At 51.4% G+C, this 19,197-nt stretch overlaps 1 protein-coding gene across 2 annotated transcripts in view; it reads right to left on the bottom strand.

Moving 5' to 3' along the window:
- DNAJA1 (DnaJ heat shock protein family (Hsp40) member A1) overlaps positions 1-19,197 on the bottom strand; it is a 344,000-nt gene that overhangs the window by 119,985 nt on the left and 204,818 nt on the right. For both annotated transcript variants that reach the window (XM_069630610.1, XM_069630611.1), the window contains exon 6: positions 15,726-15,840. In XM_069630610.1, coding sequence (XP_069486711.1) covers positions 15,726-15,840 — 115 coding nt within the window. The remainder of the gene's footprint in view (positions 1-15,725; positions 15,841-19,197) is intronic.

Genomic DNA, 19,197 nt, shown 5'->3' with positions numbered 1-19,197 from the left:
ATGACCCAGAGATCAGTGATTGGTTAGGAGAAAGACAGTTCAGAAGTGAAACTGAAACAGATTCGCTTTACAGAGGAGTCGGAGCCTGACAGAGAATATTCATGAGCATGTGAATCCATGCCAGACCCCATGCTGGAGAATGCATGTCTTCTGATGCTTGTTAATCTGCTTAGAATCACATGCTGTGCATAGACTAGCGAGCAGTACCCGGAGTTGGAGGTGGGTTGTGAGAAGGAACAGTAGTGAAAAGATGTCTTAGTATTGCTTGTCCCGCCTGAGAATCAGACCTAGAATGAGTGGCCAGGCAATCGCGTTTTGTAAAGGTGTGTACAGAACTCCAGGTTGCTGCTTTTTAAATGGACTCCAGGGGAATATTTGCAATGAATGCTATGGAAGCCCCAGTGCCTCAAGTAGAATGTGCTCTAGGCTTGAAGGGCAGTTCTCTTAGCAAGAGTAGAACAGTGATGCATTTGACAATCCACCTAGAGATAGTGGATTTGGAGTCCGAGTATTCGATGCCTGCTGCCACTGAAACGAAAAACTGATAAGTCTTTTAGTGGTCGAGTTCTTTCCATGTAAAACAGGACTGTTCAGCGTACATCAAGTGTGTGCAGGCTTTTGTCTCCAGAGTTTGAGGGGTTCTGAAAGAATGTTGGCAGTTCTATGGATTGGTTCACATGGAACTTTGAAATGAATTTAGGTGAAAACCTAGGGTGAGTGTGCAGAAAATAGAGCGCTTGTAGTTCACTTACTCTCCTAATGAAAATAATAGCTATTAAAAAGGCAGTCTTGTAGGGGAGATCTTTGAGACTTGCTTTATGCACAGGCTTGAAAGCAGACCCCCATAAGTCTAGTCAACACCACGTTTAGGTCCCATCTGGGAGCTGTGTTAGAAATGGGAGGGTGAATTACCTTTACTCCCGCCATGAAAGCCTTAATAACTGGTATCTTCCACGACACCTGTTGTAGTGTAGGCTGAAAGAGCAGCATAAGTGAACCTTTAGAGAGTTAAAGACCAGGCCCGAGTCAAGTAAATGAGCCAGGTACAAAATGTGTAGGAGAGCAGTCAATGGGGTTGATGCTCTTAGAGTTGCACCAGATGACAAACCGCTTCCACTTACTGGAATAGCAATATAGAGTGTTGGGTTTTCTTGCCTCCCTGAGTAGGTCCATACATCTTTGTGGGAGCTGTAGGTGCCCAAACTATGACTTCAGGAGTCAGGCCGCTAACTTCAATGTCTGCGGGCATGGGCGAAGCGTCTCCCTTTGTCTTGCGACACGTTGTAGGGGCAAGGCAGTTTCATCGGAGGAGATCGAGACATCTCCATCAGATGAGCGAACCAGGGACCACATGGGGGCTACCAATTTCAGTGACTGGTTCTGGTGCATCTTGTGCACCTTGTTGAGAAGGGCAGTTGGGGGGGGGGAGGGGGTCAGAATAAACTATTTTTCCTGACCAGGTTATCCAGAGTTCGTTCCCCTTGGAACGGTTCTGGGGTACCAAGAGGCGTAACCTTGGCATTGAGCGTTCTCTAGAGTTGCAAACAAGTCGATCTCTGGAAAACCCCATTCCGTGAAAACATTGGAGACTATGTCCTCGTGTAATCGCAATTCGTACTATATTGGTAGTGGGAAATCTCTGCTGGGTACATCTGCCAGAAGATTGAGTTCCCCTGGAACATGTTGAGACAGCAGAAACATGCGTTTGAGAGCCCACTTCCAAATGTTTTGGGACAGTTTGGACAGCCCTGCAGAGTGTCCATGTGGACAATGTCTTCCTGCTGGACTGGGACAGAAGGCTGATCGTCCTGATAATGAGTAGATTGAAGGATAGGCTCTCCACAAGACTTTCGGGGGAGGATGATCAGAAAAACTGATTTCTCTCCAGACGGTCCATACACCCCTTGAATTTCTCCCTGGTCCTTTCGGAAGACCCAGGAGGGCCTACGGGTGGAAAAACAGTCTTCCTCCCTACAGCGCCAAAAAGTGTCTTTGTCTTTGTTGGAACGAGGCTCCTAATTGTCCTCATAAGTATTGGGGCCCCATGGCGTATCAAAAGATTTGTCCGCGGCTCGCCCCATGATTTTCGGCGGAACCGGGATAAGTCCCACCGCCGTAGTAATTCTCTCAACGCTGTCCTCGATAACCGCCAAATCGGCGTGAGATAAAGGTTCCGATGGTCTATCGGTAGGTGTATTGCCTTCCATGGCGTTAGGGGGCCTAGAAGTCGTTTTTTCGACTAGAGGCCTAGTCGTGATTTTTGGGCCTAGCGCGGCCATCGGATTTCCGTGCTTCGACGTGTGAAGCTTTTGGAGTAGCGCCCTTACTTGTTTTTAATTTCCCCAGTCGCAAGACGCTGCTGCAGATGCGGGGAAGGCTTTGGATCTGCACAATCCAAGGAAACTGCCGAAATTTGACAGCCCTGCTGGCGCTTGACAGCCCTGCTGGCGCTTTCCGACGAGGACGTCGAAATAGGCGCAGGGGTTGTGTGCTTGGTGAGATGCGTTAGTATGCCCCGTCGCCGGGTGTTGTCCCTTAAGTGTGACCACAGTCAGGCCTTAAAGGTTCAGGGACGGGCGTGGTGGACCTAGAAGTGTCCGCTTTAAGGTCTATTACATCCGCAACGTATGGTCATCTGAAGTGCCCCTGTCACTCTCAGTGGGGGTGGCGGAAGGTGGTTCCACCCACGACACACTGTACTCGGCCCACCGCTTTACACAGTGCTCCTTAAGGGTCTTAGGCCGAAGGAGTTTGCAGGCCGCACACCGCTTTTCGTCGTGATCCAAGGGGAGACGGGCATTTCATGTCCTGTGTTCGTCCTTCCAAGGTTATCTGACCATACACTTAGGGCAGAACCTAAAAGGAGTCCTTTCCATAGCAAAAGGGGAAGATGACTAGACCAGAAGGGTAAAGAGGGAGGAGGGGGGAAATGGGCAGACATACCAAAAATATGGCCACCCTGACCCCACTCTCCTGTAAAGGTTGGCCAGAAGGCCTGACCACGTGGAAAATCCGGCTGCCAGATCTTAGGCGCCGAAATCCACCACTGTAGACTAATCCCCCGCAGTCTTCGAAGATGTTCATGACCGAAGTGACTTAACAGGGGATAACCGACAAGTTGGTAGAAGATCAGCAATGTCTTATGTAAGAGCTCAGGCTATAGGGCGACCAGTTATCTGGGCGGAAAAAAAAAAACAATCTGAGGGACCTCAGCGCGGGAGATTTTGGGTACACTACACGTCACGATAGGGATAGTGTTACAGACACCTATGCCGACATCCCCTTTCGGTCCCCGAAAGATAAGATCTGGATATCGGTACTATATGCACAGCATGTGATTCTAGCAAGCATAAGAAATGCCCTTTAGCTTATTTGCTGTTGAAAATGATAAGTTACTCACCATGTCCTACTCACCATGTCCCCTTTCCACAATACTGCATGGGGGTCCCACCCAAGGGACAGGAGACTAAATTTAAAGGAGAAGAAGGATTTTTCGGGTGAAAAAGGTTGAGGCGTACGGCCCTGGGAGCATGCGCTGCCCCGACTCCGCTGCCAGACCTCAGTCCCCATAGACACGTCGACAATAGACTATTGCCGAATGACACCAGTTTTATTAGCGGGGGGAATCATGGGAAGTATGGAAGCAAGGGGACTAAGTAAGTTAGTCACTACAGTGAGTAATTTGTGACACTTACGTCCTGTGCCCTTTCCTCCATACTGCATGGGCGATCACAACTGAAAGTAGTCCCAGGGTGAAGAGGAGACCCTCCTTATGCAAACAGGTTTTTAAGAACCGCCTGTGCAAAAGCTGTGTCTCATCTAGAGCCGGTCTCTAAACAGTAATGCTTGCAGAAAGCCGAAGGGGTGGCCCAGGTGGAAGCCCTGCATATGACCTGCCAGGGGACATGCCACTGGAAGGCGATGGCAGTTGCCTTGGCTCTGACCGCATGGGCATGCATATTGGCTGGCAGTGGCATATGCTGTCCCTCGTAAGCTTTGATGGCCGAGACCATCCACCGGGCTATGGAGGCCTTGGATGCCCGCTACCTGGGTCTTGGACCTCCAAAGGTGATGGTGTCCGACTTGCGGAAGCCCTTTGTCCTAGTCCAAGTAGAATTTCAGTGCACGCCTGATATCAAGGCAGTGCATGACTGTCTCGTCCTTAGGATCAGAGAAGAACGTAGCCAGCACCATTTCCTTGTTTAGTTATAACGCAGACAGCACCTTAGGCAGGAAAGCTGGGTGTCTGGAGGACCACCATGTCAATGTGAAACGTAGTGTATGGCTCCAAGGCGACCAGCGCCTGGATTTTGCTGATTCTGCAAGCTGAGGTGAGGCCGACTAACAAGGATGTCTAATGAGGACCAGCCTGATGTCCATGGACGTCACTGGTTCGAATGGTTTGTGCACCAGGGAGCCCAAGATTATATGTTGAGGTCACAAACCGGGTGCGACCTCTTGATGGGCTGGTAGAGCCTGGCGAGACCCGTCAAATGGCTCTGGCCAATTAAGTTGGACGAGGAAAAAAATCCTCAGTTTCTGTATGCCAGAATGGCTGCTAGGTAGGTGCAGCAATTGTCCACCTGCACACCTGTATGGTGAAGATGCGCCGAAAAGGAGAGCACGTCGCCCAGGGAACATGTCAGAGGGTCAAAGCCCTTCAAGTCTGCCCAGTGACAGAACCTGGTCAACTTGCTTTTATACTGGGCCCTGGTAGATTTGCTTGTGGCGCCCTGTATGAGCTCTAGATTAGCCTAAGAGGCCGAGATGTCCTAGCGTGATCTGTTCAGGAACCACACTGAGGGCCAATTTCTCTGGTGCGGGGTGGATGACCCTGCTGCGCCAGAAGATGTGCTGGGCCCGTCGGCAGGCGAATGGGATGCCTCTCCGAGAGGCTGAGCAGTTCCGAAAACCATGGCCTGGCTGGCCACCATGGAGCCATTGGGATGATGCTGAGGAGGCGAGACTCCTTGATCTTGCATATCACCCTGTGAATCAGGGGAGTGGGTGGAAAGGCATATGCGATCATCCCATCCCACCTGATCTGAAAGGCATCACCCAGGGAGCACTGGCCCTGACCCTGCCAGGAGGCGAACAGTTGACACTTGTTGCCCCAAAAGGCAAATGGGTCCACCTGAGGGTGACCCCATTTGCGAAAGATCTCCTGCAGCACTAGGTTGTTCAACTGCCACTCGTAATTGTCCGCTACCAGTCTGCTGAGCCTTTCTGCCTCCAGGCTAGATTTCACCGGCAGGTGGACCGCCGTTAGGTAGATGTTCTCCAGGGCCTACTCCCAACATGCTGACCGCCAGCCTGCACAGTGGGGGTGGGGGATTTCCGATACCTCCCTGCTTGTTGACATAGAACATGCTGGTCGAGTTGTCTGAATGAGGACGACCTTGCCCTCGATAGCCGGAAGGAAGGCCCCGAGCGCCATCCAGATGGCCTTCAACTCCAGCCAACTGATGTGGTACTCCTGCTCTTGTCGGGTCCAAATGGTTGTCTAGAGTGGCCCCCAACCCTCGAGTGAGGAGTCAGTGGTGATGGTGACCTGTGGTGTCGGTTGCCAGAAAGGCTTCCCCATCCGTAGGTTGCAGTTTCTGGACCACCATGTGAGGTCTGGGTGAAGCGACAGAGGTACTTTGATCTGACTGATGGCCCTGTTCCTGGTTCAAAGTACAGCTGTATCATCGTGTGGGGGATGGCCAAGAGGACTGCTGCCATGAGACCCAAGCCAAGGTCACTTCTCTGCAGAGAAAGTGCGCCGTGGCCCTCTTTATGGCTGTGATCTTGTCCTCCAAGGGAAATACTTTCTAGGAGCACGCGTCCCAAATGAGGTCCAAGGTGGTCAGTCTCTGCGTGGGCTGCAGCCGTGACTTGAAAACCCAGCTTGTGCATGGTGTTCGTAAGAGCATGGGAAGTAGGTGCACTGGTACGGGTAGATGTGGTGGCCTGGGCCCGGAGGAGGGCTGCTTCAGAGTTCAGCCTGGTAAAGACCCTGGGAGCCGAGTTGAGGCCGAAAGGAAGTACCTTGTATTGGAAATGGTAGCCCATGATCCTGAATCGTAGAAGGGAATGATGGGGCTGCCAGATCGGGACATGCAAGTACGTGTCCTTCAAATCCAAGGAGCTCATCGTCTCCACTATCAAAGCTGGCGCAACCATCTTTAATTTTTGCAGAGGCAGGGAGAGGTTGAAGGTGGAAAGGTCCAGCACAACTGAGGCCCGCCTGGTTCTTCTGAATGGTGAAAATCCTGGAGTAAAAGCCCACCCCGCGGTGGGAGGCTGGGACTTCCTCCACTGTCTGGCTCTTGATGAGAGCCCGGATCTCTGCCAAAAGAGTTGCTGTCCCCAACCTGTCGGAGTGGAGGGGGAGGAGGAGAGGCTGGGAAAGGGAGGCAGTACCCTGTGGAGACTGCAGTTGATCCAGAGGTCTGCGTAATGCCCACCACTGGCGAAACGTGGACCCGCAGGGGCATGTTATGCCTTCTTTCCCTCCGAGGCTGTTGAGGGGAGGGGGGTGGAAAAAGCCCTTACCCCCCCCCCCACAAACCCTGTTTTTGCACCGATGTTGGACGGCGAATGGTCAGGCTTCCTGGACATCCGTTCTTGGAATCCACGGAAACCTCTGTATGCATGCCCTTTCTCAGAACGCTGCTGTGATTGGGTGTACGGTTTGGTCATAGTCCTTGAAAGAATGGCTTAAGACTTAACCGTTTGAGAGCGGTTTTTCCTTTTTATCCAGCTCCTCGTCCATTGTGGAGTGGAAGAGGTCATCCCTTCGAATTGAAGAGCTAGTATGCGTTTCTGGACATCTGGGTTGAATTTAGAAGCATGGAGCCAGGCCATATGTCCGTGGCAATACAGATAGCACGGCCAGAGGTTGTGGGCCACAAGGACTCGATGCTCTGCGCCACGATCTTGGCCTCCAAGATAATCTCCTTGCCAAGCAGTGCCGGAGGCGGAGGACAACAGGCTTGGAGTAGAGTGATGCTGCAGCAATCACTGAGGTGTGTGGCTGAGGATGGGCCGATAGCAAGAGTATACCCCTCCATCTGCCTATACTTTGCGTCCAGGCGTTTATTCTCTGGCTGAGTGGGGCTTGAGCCAAGGCAACTATGTCCTTCTGCATCGGGATAACCGTTCTGGCAACAGGATGTAGCCTGAGGACTTCTGCTAAGAACCCCCTCTGCTGGTTGCTCGACCTCGGGTTGAGGAAGGCCCAAGTACTCTGCCAGCCCTGCCAGACGTTTGTGGAAGGCCTTGGCTGAAAATGTGGTGTGGTCCTCATCTGTCCACCTGGGGATCCGGTTGGTCCGACACCAGAGGGGGTGCTAGGAGCTGTGGTATGGGGACCGGAGTAGGTGGCTGGTGTGGACTTGCTGAGGCTGAACAGGGACCAGATGAGCCTGTACTGGAGCCGGGGGGACAATTGGACAGAGCAAGTCCCTGATGGCGCCCCTGAGGATGACCCCCATCTGGAAATTTCCTGAGCCCGAGGAACTTTTAAAAGAACCTATCCTCACAGGCTGGATTGGTCGTAGGCGATATTGACGGGTTAGCAGGCGGCTGCTGGAGCCGGTGTGTGCCTTGTCCCCATAGACGCAGCAGGAACCTGCCTTGCGCAAAGTAAGGATGAGCTGTAGGCCACATACCTGGTTGAAACCAGTCCCACCTCGACAGTGTCCTCCGCCTGCCTTGCCCTGGAGGGGTGTCAGCCGGATGTCTGGATTTTCTGCCACAGCGGCTTTCTTGTCGAGCTGCCTTACACGTGCCTGTGTCCGGTTGCTCGGCTCACTGGGCCCCGCCCTGTCAAGGACTAGTGTGGATCATGGGGCCTACCCTGTCCCTCAGGCCTAGGCCCAGATCACCATCGGCAGATCTGCTGGTAAAACTGCGTAAAGGTGTCCCCTCAGACAGGATGCTGGTACTAGGGCATAGCCCCTCAGGTGAAGACCCTGTAAAAGGACCTTCCGTCCCTCAGCACCCTCAACGGGAGGATCTACAGATCCCTCAGCTTGTCAACCGGTAGCTGATACAGCCTTGGTACTTGTGCTGGTACAACGACCTGGGTGGTCCCTCCCGTGCGGGCAAGTCCTTGGGAATGAGTCTCCCTTGCGGGGTGCACTCAAAAAGAGCGGCCCTACCTTGGACCTGGATCGATGATAGATTAAGTCCTTTAGGTCCTCTGGAGGCAATCTGTGGAAGAGCTCCCTCCACCTGGACAGTCTTTTCTTCAGAGACCTTGAGGAAAGCGCATTGCATGCGGTACAAACTTGCCAGCCGTGGTCAGGGCCAAGGCATCGTAGGCACAGGCCGTGGGGGTCTTTAGTCAGAAAGAGCCTGTCGCAGGATGGACACCTGCTGAACCCTGTAGAAGTCGACATGCGCCAGGGAGAAGCGTGACGCCTGGAGGACAGAGTACCTGAATGATGAAGACCGTATCCACAAGTGGAGTTACATGGCCAAAGCCAAACCCAGGAGCGCTGGCGAATTCGGCCCGTTCCAGTCGAAAAAGGGGACCGAGGTGTGGCGGTGGAGTCAGGGCAGTTTATGCTCCCAGGGTCGGACCTCCACATGCCTATACATTTAAAAAGGGGAAGAAGGATTTTTCAGGTAAAAAAGGTTCTGTCTCCCGTCCCTTGGAAGGGACGGCCATGCAGTATGGAGGAAAGGGGACAGGACATAAGAGTACAATGTTCACGAGACGCTTGCGTATCACGGGAGTCATCTGGTAGTGATTGGCAAGCCTGACAGCTTTCGTCTCAGTTTTCAGGATTAACGAAACCTTTGGCGCGGACGTGCTCTTATGTAGTTTGCTGCCGACACCCTTCTGACTAGAATGCCCAGACATGTCATTTCAACGGGAAGCCGACCATGGCGATTGGTGGGGTCTGTTGAAACTTTGATGGGCCTGTTGGCGTCTGTGGCCTTCGACGAATCCATCGAGGAGGCTCGTGGGGTTGTGTTTTTTTCATGGTGCGGGTGTGTTCTTGTTGCCGGGATGTTGTCTCCCCATAGCAGAACTGGTGGCCTGCCTGCTGGAGCTGGACACCTCGAACCTACTTGTTCCGCAGAGAGGTTGATGGCCTCCACATCGGAGCCATGGATGTCGCTTAAATCTTCGTCACTTGAGGCGCCTGCACCCATGGGCAACTACTCTCGACCTGCTGCATGGTGTAGACCGTCCACCACTGATCTTTTATGGTCTTTGGACATAAATGTTTGCAAGAGTTGCAGGATCGCTCATTGTGATCACGAGATAGACACTTGCTACATCGGTGAGTGTCTTTCCATTGATATTTGCAGTTACAAGTCCCGTCCGTAGCTCAGGTAAAAAGCGACAGCAAGACCAAAGGGAAAAGGGGGTGAGGGGGAAGGAAATGCATTCTACAAAGAATCAAACCCAGGGTCCCACGGTCGATGGCGTCGACTGCAGCACCAGCTGCCAAAATCTGCAGCCTTCGGTGTTTCAGAAGTAGTCGTTGGATGAACGAATATTATAAAACGGCTGTGGAGAATTACTTTTGAAATTTAAAAGCTGTGCATAAGGCGACCAGCTAGGTGGGTGGGGGGAAAAAAAAAACAATCTGAGGGACCTCGAGGGATTTTGAGTACACTACATGTTACTTTAGGGATAGTGTTACAGCCATGCCCATGTCGACTTCCCCTTTCGATTCCCGAAAGACCAGATGCACTCTGCGACTACCACTAGATGTCCGACAATACGCATAGCATTTGATTCTAAGCAGATTCACAACCATCAGAAATCTCTCCCATCTTCTCTAACTGATTCTCTATCCCTCTCCTATCACTAAATCTGTCCGGAAGAATCTGAGGGACATACTGGGCTCCAACCCAGGCCTTCCTATTGCAGACACCGATGTCACGGCTTCTGACAGAGACTTGTAGACTTTGGCCATTCCTTCATCCAACTTGTGGACTCAATCGCCTTTAACTCTCCAATCGCTTCTCCCATTAACGGTGGCACCCGCTGGCAGGTCCTCTTGACCTCTTCGCCGTTTCCAGGGCCATCATTAATGTATCGAATGCAACTATCATGGTTCAGGGTCCTCAACCCAACCTCTTTGACAGGCTCCTGCCTCTCCTCTCAAACCTTCTCTCCCCCCGGATAGGCTCCTTTGCCGACTGTGCCCTCCTCAGCACAAGCTCTTACCTGCTGTACCTTCCTCCTTTGCACAGGCTGCCCTGCCTGCTGTGCCATCCTCCAAGTCTCCCTCGCCATTCCCCACTGGGGGACCACCGTCCCCTGCGCCCCGCGGAAGACCTTCAAAGATGGCAACCTGTACAATATTGCCACGCTTAACTCTTGCTCTGCTGTCGAACACTCATCTGACATCTGCAAACCCCTTGAACCCCTGTATGTTGATGTGCTTGCTATCAAGGAGACAGAGTTTAAGGACAGCTCTGTCACAAGCTTACACTCCTGAAGGTTACAAGATCCTCTGTGCCCAGACTCAGGGATGGGGGGCTTGGGGGGGTGATCTTCTCAGAATGGATACCTGCGTCCATCGTCCCTACTCAGTCTACTCCTTCGAATTCCTAGTGTGTAGGCTCACGCTCTCTGAATCTTCTCTCCTTATGGCCACCTATCGGCAACCAGGACAGTCCACACTCTTCCTCTCGGAATGGGCTGACCTGGCCCCTCTACTTTCCTCCTCTTAACTCTTCATGCTGGGTGATCAACATCAATCGACTCTCCCAACTCATCAGGACCTTTACATAACCTATGCAATTCCCTCTCACTCTTACCCTCTGCCTCCAATCACACAGCTGGCCACACTTTGGATGTGTTCATCTCTACTGACATCCCTCTCACTACCTCTCTCAGACTGACCACTTCTCTCACACTTGAAGCTCTCTTGCATTGGCACACCCGGCGCAGCCACTGTCTCAAAGCCACCAGACCCATGAAAAGTTTGACAGCAGCTGCCTCCACCATTTCTGTAACGCTCACCTGGTATCCACGGGGACGTCACTCAGCCTGTTCTGACCTCTTACGACCTTGAACCCTTCCCTGGAGTCTACTCGACTGGAGACTGGTCCTGAAACACAGGATTGGCAGTTTAACTCGCTCTTGTCTGTGTGCTTGAACCCCTTCTTCCCCAGGGTCCAACCCCTCCCTTTGATCCACAGTTCACGTTTTTTCCGTGGTAAGTGTGCTCTCCGTCCTGCTTTCAGCGCAGGGGCGTGTTGATTGATGCGGGCTCGTTGCTGCCTAGTTACTTCACTGGCAAGAGTCCGACAGGTGAGTCTTTTGAACAGTTCTCCAACTTCGTTCCTTTCCTTCCTTAGATGATGGCCGGCGTCCGGGGATGGCGACGGGCTGCTGAGATGAGTACCGCTGAAGGTGAGTGAGAGCGTGATGCGACCCTTTCTTATTTGTATTCAACCAAGTTCTTTTTCTTGTGTCTTTTAGGTGCCGCAACGTTTTCAGCGTGGATGCCGGTTATGAAGAAATGCGGTGAGTAAGCGCGGTATGTGGCGCCTCTATCCACGCTAACCTGGAGTGTCTTTTCCCTCTTGCAGATGGATGAGAAGTTCCGGAGACAGTTCCCCCAGAGCAGCTGGGATTCAGGTAAGCGTTTGAAGCTTGTACAGTCCTTAAAAAATAAGCAAAGATTTGCTAATGCCTTTTTTCTGTTCTTTTCCCTTTTCCTTAGGAAGCGGCGTGCCAGGATGGGAAAGACACCGCCGAAGATGCCCGCAAAACAGAAGGAGCGATGAATGATGGGCAGAAGAAAGATGCAGGCCTACTGGAGACCAATCCGAATACGGCGAGTGTCACGCTGCAGGTGCAGAAAACAAAGCATGTTTCTCAGCCTGGGCGTGGCTTAAATAGTCTCTGGGTATCCCAGGTGTCTCTGGGCTGAACCACACCAAAAAGACTAGAATGCACATGCAGTTCTGGGAACCGAAATATGTGGGGGCATCCCATCTTGTCCCCATCAATGCACTACAAGTCCAATCCCCAATGTTACCCTATGGGAGTGAGTCTGGTGCCACAAGGGCCAAGTCTGACTCCAAGTGGGTCTTTGGAGGGCTGGAGAGGCCCTTGAGGGCCATGTAGGTGATCGTGGCATGGCTCCAGCCTGACATCTTGGAGGGCAGGGGACATGAGGGGCAGGAATCATGACAGTTTCCTACTCGTGCAGCTGACTCACACCCAGACAGAGCCCTCACTAACTTCAATTTCCATCTCTAACAGTATTAGCCTTTTTGACCTAAAACAATTGACCTTATGACCCATTTGATTGCATTTTGCACAGGCGATTTGGTCTGGTTGCATATATTGCAAAATACCAACCCTGGAGAACGGTGTCACAGGGTTGTACCCGCTCTCCATTTGATATTGCAATTTTGGGGGTGCCCTCTGCTTCCTTAAAATTGGAGGCAGGGGACCAAAAAAAAAAAGTATAAATTGGGCCCCGAGCAGATAAATTGCAGTCCGTTTGCAGCGATCAAACACATACCCAAACCTCTAACACCCTTGATACTCTTACCCCTGTCATGAGGGTCGAACTGAAGCCTTCAAAAGAACAAGTTACTTACCAACTGCTAACGGTTCTTCCGACTGGATGTTCCAACGTGTTCCACATCTTTGACATGTAATGTGCACAGCTGTGGACATGTCAAAGATGTGGAATACGTTGGAGGACAATCCATTCGAAAAGTGCAACTCCTAAAACACCAATCTTGCTGCCCTTAAATGCAAGTGTAGGGCAGCTGAGCGGAATAAAATTCGATGGGCGGACCCTCTGACAAACTGGCCTGCAGCTGCCTTCAAAGGCAATATCGACTCTGCATTCACACCAAGGAAAGTCTTTATTCAAGCCTGCATCTCTGTGGCATCAAATATGGCTGAACTTTTCAAAAGTCTTAAGCACCAACTAATCCTGCAGCAGCCTCCTCTTCGGTCGCACGAAACCAGTAACTTTGCTCGGCCCTGACTGCACACTTCACGCAAAAACCCAAGACATCCTTTCTCCTCTCACACTCTCCACATATCTTACACCAACACCTCTGGAGACTCCCTTGGCCCCTCCACCACTTCTCTCACTCCAGTCACACCTGATGAGGTCGCTGTACAAGTCCGGTCTATGAAGGCCTCCTCCAAACAATCAACCCCTGAGCTCCAGCCTTGGCTGATCTCTGCAATCTCTTGCCTAGAGTTTCCCCAAAAATCTCATAAGCACTCCTGTGTGCACCCTCTACTTAAACCCTCAGCAGACCCCTCCATTCCTGCAAACTACTTCCCTATCTCCATCACCCCTTTCCTGGGCAAACTCCGAGAATCGGGCCATCTCACAGCTCACCCTCCACACTGAATCTGCTGGTTGCTTGCACGACCATCAGCCTGGCTTTAGAGCATCCAGAGGCACGGAAACTGCTGTTATGAACATCAGAGCAGACTTGCTCTCAAATCCCGACACCAACACTAACTCGATCCTCATTCTTCTTGACCTCAGTCTGACAGTAAACTACAACATTCTGATTGCACATCTGCACAACACCTTGGGAATCACAGGTCAGGCTCTGGCGTGGTTAACCTCTGTTCTTTCCGACCACTCATCCCAGGTGGAACCTGGGTTCTCTGACTATCAACTTGTGGTGTTCCCCAGGGTTCTAACCTATCCCCCTGGTTCTTCAATGTCTGTATGGTTGCCCTTGCACATACGATTACCACTTTCATCTCCAACTTCCAGTGTTGTGGTTGACAAGCAATTCTCCATCAGGCTCACCTCAGCCACCTCTACCACGCTCATATCTGTCTGAATTCAGTTATGATTTGGTGCAAAATACCTCGGCCTCAACATCAGCAACACGGAGATGTAGTTTATATTGTGACTCCAGCTCCGGCTTTCCACACCAGGGCTGGCTTCCCTTGGCCCTGCGCCCGCAGCCACCTGCAAGGCAAAACACCTTGGGTCATGTTCGACTGCACTCTCCCCTTCGCCACTCACATTTCGGACAGCTCTAAAAAAAATCCAACTACCAGCTACACCTCCTAGGAGGTACTCTTCCTTTTCTGACCTTCCCCCAGTGGCTCACTGTCTCCAGAGCCCTGGTTGTCTCAAGGGTGGACTACTGCAACAGCCTCTTTCTCAACCTCCCTTCCTCTGCAACTCATCCAGAACAGAACTGCAAGGCTTTTCCTTGGCCTCAAGCCCAGGTACTGCATCTCTGGTGCTGAAATCCCCCCACTTGCTCCCCGTGGCTGCAAGGATCAAGTTCAAGATCTGCATTGTCCACAAGGCTTTCTCAAGCCTGGACCTACACATCTGCAATGCTGCCTACCTAAATACTGTCCTTCCTGAGCCCTCTGCTCATCTACCTCTAAACTGCCAGTGAGACTGTTCTCCAAGCAGAGATTTGGCGGGAGATCTTTATCCTCTGCAGAGGCCTCCCTCTGGAATAGCCTTCCTGCTGCACTCCGGCTTGAGCCTGATCTCTTAAGTTCAGAAGTTAAGGAGTTTCCTGAAGACATTACTCTTCTGTTCCTTCTCCATCTACCCTGCTAACCTTTCTCTCTGCTCCATTCCCCCCCCCCCCCCTTTTTCCGCAGACATCTGACTGGCTGCCTTTTCAGTCCTCACACTGGCCTCATCATTACTGCACTTGTTCAATGACCCTTGAGTGTGGCATCTCAGCACTTACCCCAGCCTGACTTGGTAAGACCCCACGGCACCCTCCCGTGCACTTGTCTCCCTCAACCTCTCCTGCAGCTGTCTGCGCACTTGGTCGATCTGAATGCGCCATGCCTTGAAGATAATCTGTTCTTCCCTCGTCTCCCCTCCTTGCATGGTGTCGCCTCAATGCACTTGGAAAAACTGCAGAATTGTCGTCAGACCCATTTGCAGTCATCTACACTGTTAATTGTATTATATTAACTTGTTCCATGCACCCACTCTGCCTGTGCAGACTTGCATCGTTCCTAAATTCAAGGGTTCTGAATTTACACTTGTTTCCTCCATCCTTAAACGCTTTGAAACACTTGCTGTGGGTAGGCGCTTTACAAATAAATACCATACCAAGTGAACGTTTTAAACAGAAGACAAGAAACGTCCAGTCAAAAGAGCTCTGGGTGTGTTCCTTAGTCTTTCCTTAGAAGGGGGAGGGGAACAATGGACTGGCTTCAAACATACTGGGTATCCTGCTTTGAGGCGGATGTCCAACATGAAGCAGGATAAACGATACAATCTTAAAAATAGCCACTAGGGTGCATTGTGAGGCCTTCGGACTTCTCTGCCTTAAAGAAACTGTTCCATTTCCATTACTGCATGCTGAAACTATTGGTTGCTGCCCATGAAGCCATTTGTTCCATTTTCTTTATGGAGTCTTCCTATACAGGCTTTTAATAGGAGAAAACACAAAGTTAACTGAGCAGATACAGAAGGATTAAATTCGATGAAATTATTAATTTTTACAAGGATTTTTTCTTTACATAAAAAATTTGAGGTCTCATCCCAAGATGAAGATTATTCAGGTTTATAAAGATCAACGAAGAGCCCATGATTGAGAACATTACCAGTGAGCACATTAGTAAGAACATCTTTATCGAGAACACTAGTAAGGGAAAACCTTTAATTAAAAACCATTAAACTACTAGGGACAAAAGTAAAAAGGGATATGACTCAGCGCTGAAGCAGGAGCAACTTGTCTTTTCTGCCATCATTTTCTCAAGTAGGAAGACAGCTGTTTACCTGGTAAATAAAGTATGATCCTTTTGATCCAAAACAATTACTATGTCTCCCGGTTCCAAACCTGGTTCTTGGTCACCTTCTCCATGGAAAGTAATCTTCTGACCATCTCTCATTCCTGCCAAAAGTAAAAATCATATGGCAAGTAAGGCAAAGGAAAACATCAGCGATACAACTCAATTTTAGAGTCCCAATGCAGTCACTTCCCATTAGATAAATCAATACTTTATTCTAAGCTCCAGGATCAAAAAGAGCATGAGTAGTTGTCACCAGTAACAGTAGTTGGGCAGCATGGCTGAAAAAATTATATGTTACTCACCATAGTGACTAACGTACTCTTAGTCCCCTTTCCTCCATACTGCATGGGCGTCCCTTCCAAGGGACAGGAGACTGAACCCTTTTCACCAGAAAAAACCTTCCCCCATTAAATTAAGAGGCGCAGGGGTGCGGACCAGGGAGCATGACCAGCCCTGACTCCACCGCCACACCTCAGTCCCCATTGACGCGTCGACAATAGATTAACATTGCCTAATGACACCAGTTTTATGGGGGGGGGGGGGAATACTGGGACGTTATGGAGAAAAGGGGACTAAGGACTAAGAAGGTGAGTAACTTATAATTACTCTTCCGTCCCGTACCCTTTCCTCCAAACTGCATGGGCAATTACAACTGAGTGTAGCCCAGGGTGGAGAGGAGACCCTCCTTAAGCAAACAGGATTCTAAGAACCACCTTTCCAAAAGGCCACGTCTGATCTAGAGCAGGTATCCAAACAGCTGTGCTTGCAGAAAGTCGAAGGGGAGGCCCATGTCATGTGGCCGCTCTGCTCAAGACCTGCCAGGGTGCTGGAAAGCGATGGCCGTTGCCTTGGCTCCGACCGCATGCGCGTGCATGTTGACCGGCAGTGGCTTATGCGGTTCCTTGTAAGCTTCTTTGATGAGACCATCAAACAGGCTATGGAGGCCCGATACCCCAGTCTTGATCTGCCAAAGGTGTGTGTGTCCGACTTCGGAAGCCCTTGGTGCTGTCGAAGTAGAATATCAGGGTACGCCCGGCATCAAGGCAGTGCAGAATTGGTAGGAATGCTGGGTGTGTGCGCAGGACTACTTTGACCCTGTGAAGTGTAGTATATGGCGGAGGCGACAAGCACCTGCATTTCGCCAATTCTGCGAGTTGAGGACAACTAGCAAGGCCGTCTTAATGGTGATGTCCGGACACAATTGTTTCAAATTGTGTGTGCACCAGGCCACCCAAAATTGTTGAGATTCCACACAGGGTGCAGCCACTTGATGGGCGGGTAGAGCCTGGGGAGTCCCATCAAATGTTTGACAATTGGGTTGGAAGAGGATCTCCTCAGAGCTTTTGTAAGCCCAATGGCTGCCAGGTAAGTGTCTACCTGCATGCCTGAATGGGCGAGGTGCACATAGAAGGAGAGCACGTCGACCAAGGTACATGCAAAGGCGTATGCTATCATTCCGTCCCACCAACTGTGGGACGCATCGCCCAGGGATCCCGGGCCCGACCCTGCCAGGAGGCAAACAGTTGGCACTTCCTTTTGTCCCAGGAGGCAAAGGTCCACCTGGGGGTGTCCCCAGTCCCCATTTGTAGAAGATCTCCTGCAGTACTAGGTCGTTCAACTGCCACTCAGTTGTCCACTCCCAATCTGCCGAGCCTGTCTGCCTCCAGGTTGGATCTCCCCGGCAGGTGGACTGTCGTGAAGTAGATGTTCTCCAGGGCCCATTCCCACATGCTGACTGCCAGTCCTCCCTGCTTGTTGACATAGAACATGCAGGTCGAGTGGTTGGTCTGAATGAGGACGACCTTGCCCTCGATACCCATAAGGAAGGCTCGGAGCGCCAGCCGGAAGGCTTTCAGTTCCAGCCAATTGATGTGGTGCTCCTGCCGGGTCCAGGTTGGGCCCCCCCTCCACCCCCGCCAACCCATGAGAGAGGAGTCTGTGGTGATGGTGACCTGTGGGTAAGTTGCCAGAAAGGCTTGCCCATCCGCAAGTTGCAGTTCCGGGACCACCATGTGAGGCCCGGGTAAAGCAACATAGGAACGTTTATCTCCGACTGGGAGAATAGCCCCTGGTTCCAAGATAAGTGCAGCTGTAGCCTCATCCTGAGTCTCATGTGGGTGATGGCCAAGAAGACTGCTGCCATGAGACCCAGTAGGTGTTGGCAGAACCAGGCCGAAATCACTTCTCTGCTGAGGGAGTGTGCTGTGGCCCTCTTGATGGCTGTGATCGTGTCCTCTGAAGGAAAAACTTTCTCGGAGCACGTATCTCAGATGAGCCCCAAGAAGGTCAGTATCTGCATAGGCTGCAGCTGCGACTTCTTCAGGTCGAGTGAAAAACCCAGCTTGTGCAGTGTGTTCATAAGAACATGGGAGGTGTGGCGCACCGCTTCGAGCGAGGTCACCCTGGCGAGCCAGTCAAGGTACGGGTAGATGTGGTGGCCCTGCGACCCGAGGAGGGCTGCCAGTGTATTCACCAGCATGGTAAAGAGCCTGGGGGCCGAGTTGAGGCTGAAAGGAAGCACCTTGTACTGGAAATGTAAGCCCATGATCCCGATTCATAGATAAGAACGATGGGGCTGCCAGATTGGAATGTTTAAGGACGCGTCCTTCAGGTCCAGCGGAAGGTGTCCACCTGAGGATGACCCATCTGTTGAAGATTTCCTGAAGGACCTGGCCATTCAACTGCCATTCGTAACTGTCTGCAACCAGCCTGCAGAGCCTGTCCGCCTTCAGGTTTAACTCCCCCGGGAGGTGGATCGCTGTCAAGTGCATGTCGTTCGCCAGAGCCCATTCCCAGATGCTGACCGCCAGGGTGCATAGAGGAGACCTGGTGCCACACTGCTTGTTGATGTAATACATGCTGGTGGAGTTGTCCGTTTGTATGAAGATAATCTTGCCACTGATTTGGGGCAGGAAGGCCTCGAGACCAAGCCAGATGGCCTCCGCTCCAACCAGTTGATATGGGCATCTTGTTCCTGAAGAGACCAAACTCTGCAAGTTGTGGTTGTCCAGGGTATCTCCACAGTCATCCAAGGAAGAGTCTGTGGTGATGGTAATCTGCGTTGCTGGTTGACTGAAGGGCCCACCTATCCTCAAGTTGCAGTCTGTGCTCCACCAGACAAGGTCCTGGTGGAAAAAAGGAGGAATGCTGACAATTTCCACGTGGGAACCCCTCTGGACTCCATGAGGCTGCGAAGTGCAGCGGTAAGACATGCATTACTTGCCATAATAGCATTTGATTGTATCTGCTTAGATTCACATGCTGTGCATATAGTCCAACATCCAGTGGTAACCGCGGAGTATTGCATCTGGTCTTTCGGGGACCGAAAGGTGACGTCGGCATAGGCGTGTCTAACACTATCCCTATCGTGACGTGTAGTGTACCCAAAATCCCTCACGTGCCGGGGTACCTCCGATTGTATTTTTTCTGCCATGAGGGAGCCCAAGGCTATAGTGAGT

The sequence above is a fragment of the Ambystoma mexicanum genome, chromosome 6q (assembly GCF_040938575.1).
Source record: "Ambystoma mexicanum isolate Mex_15411 chromosome 6q, UKY_AmexF1_1, whole genome shotgun sequence".
Taxonomy (NCBI): domain Eukaryota; kingdom Metazoa; phylum Chordata; class Amphibia; order Caudata; family Ambystomatidae; genus Ambystoma; species Ambystoma mexicanum.
The sequence above is the reverse complement of the archived record's forward strand: the minus strand, read 5'-3'. Positions and strand labels throughout refer to the sequence as shown.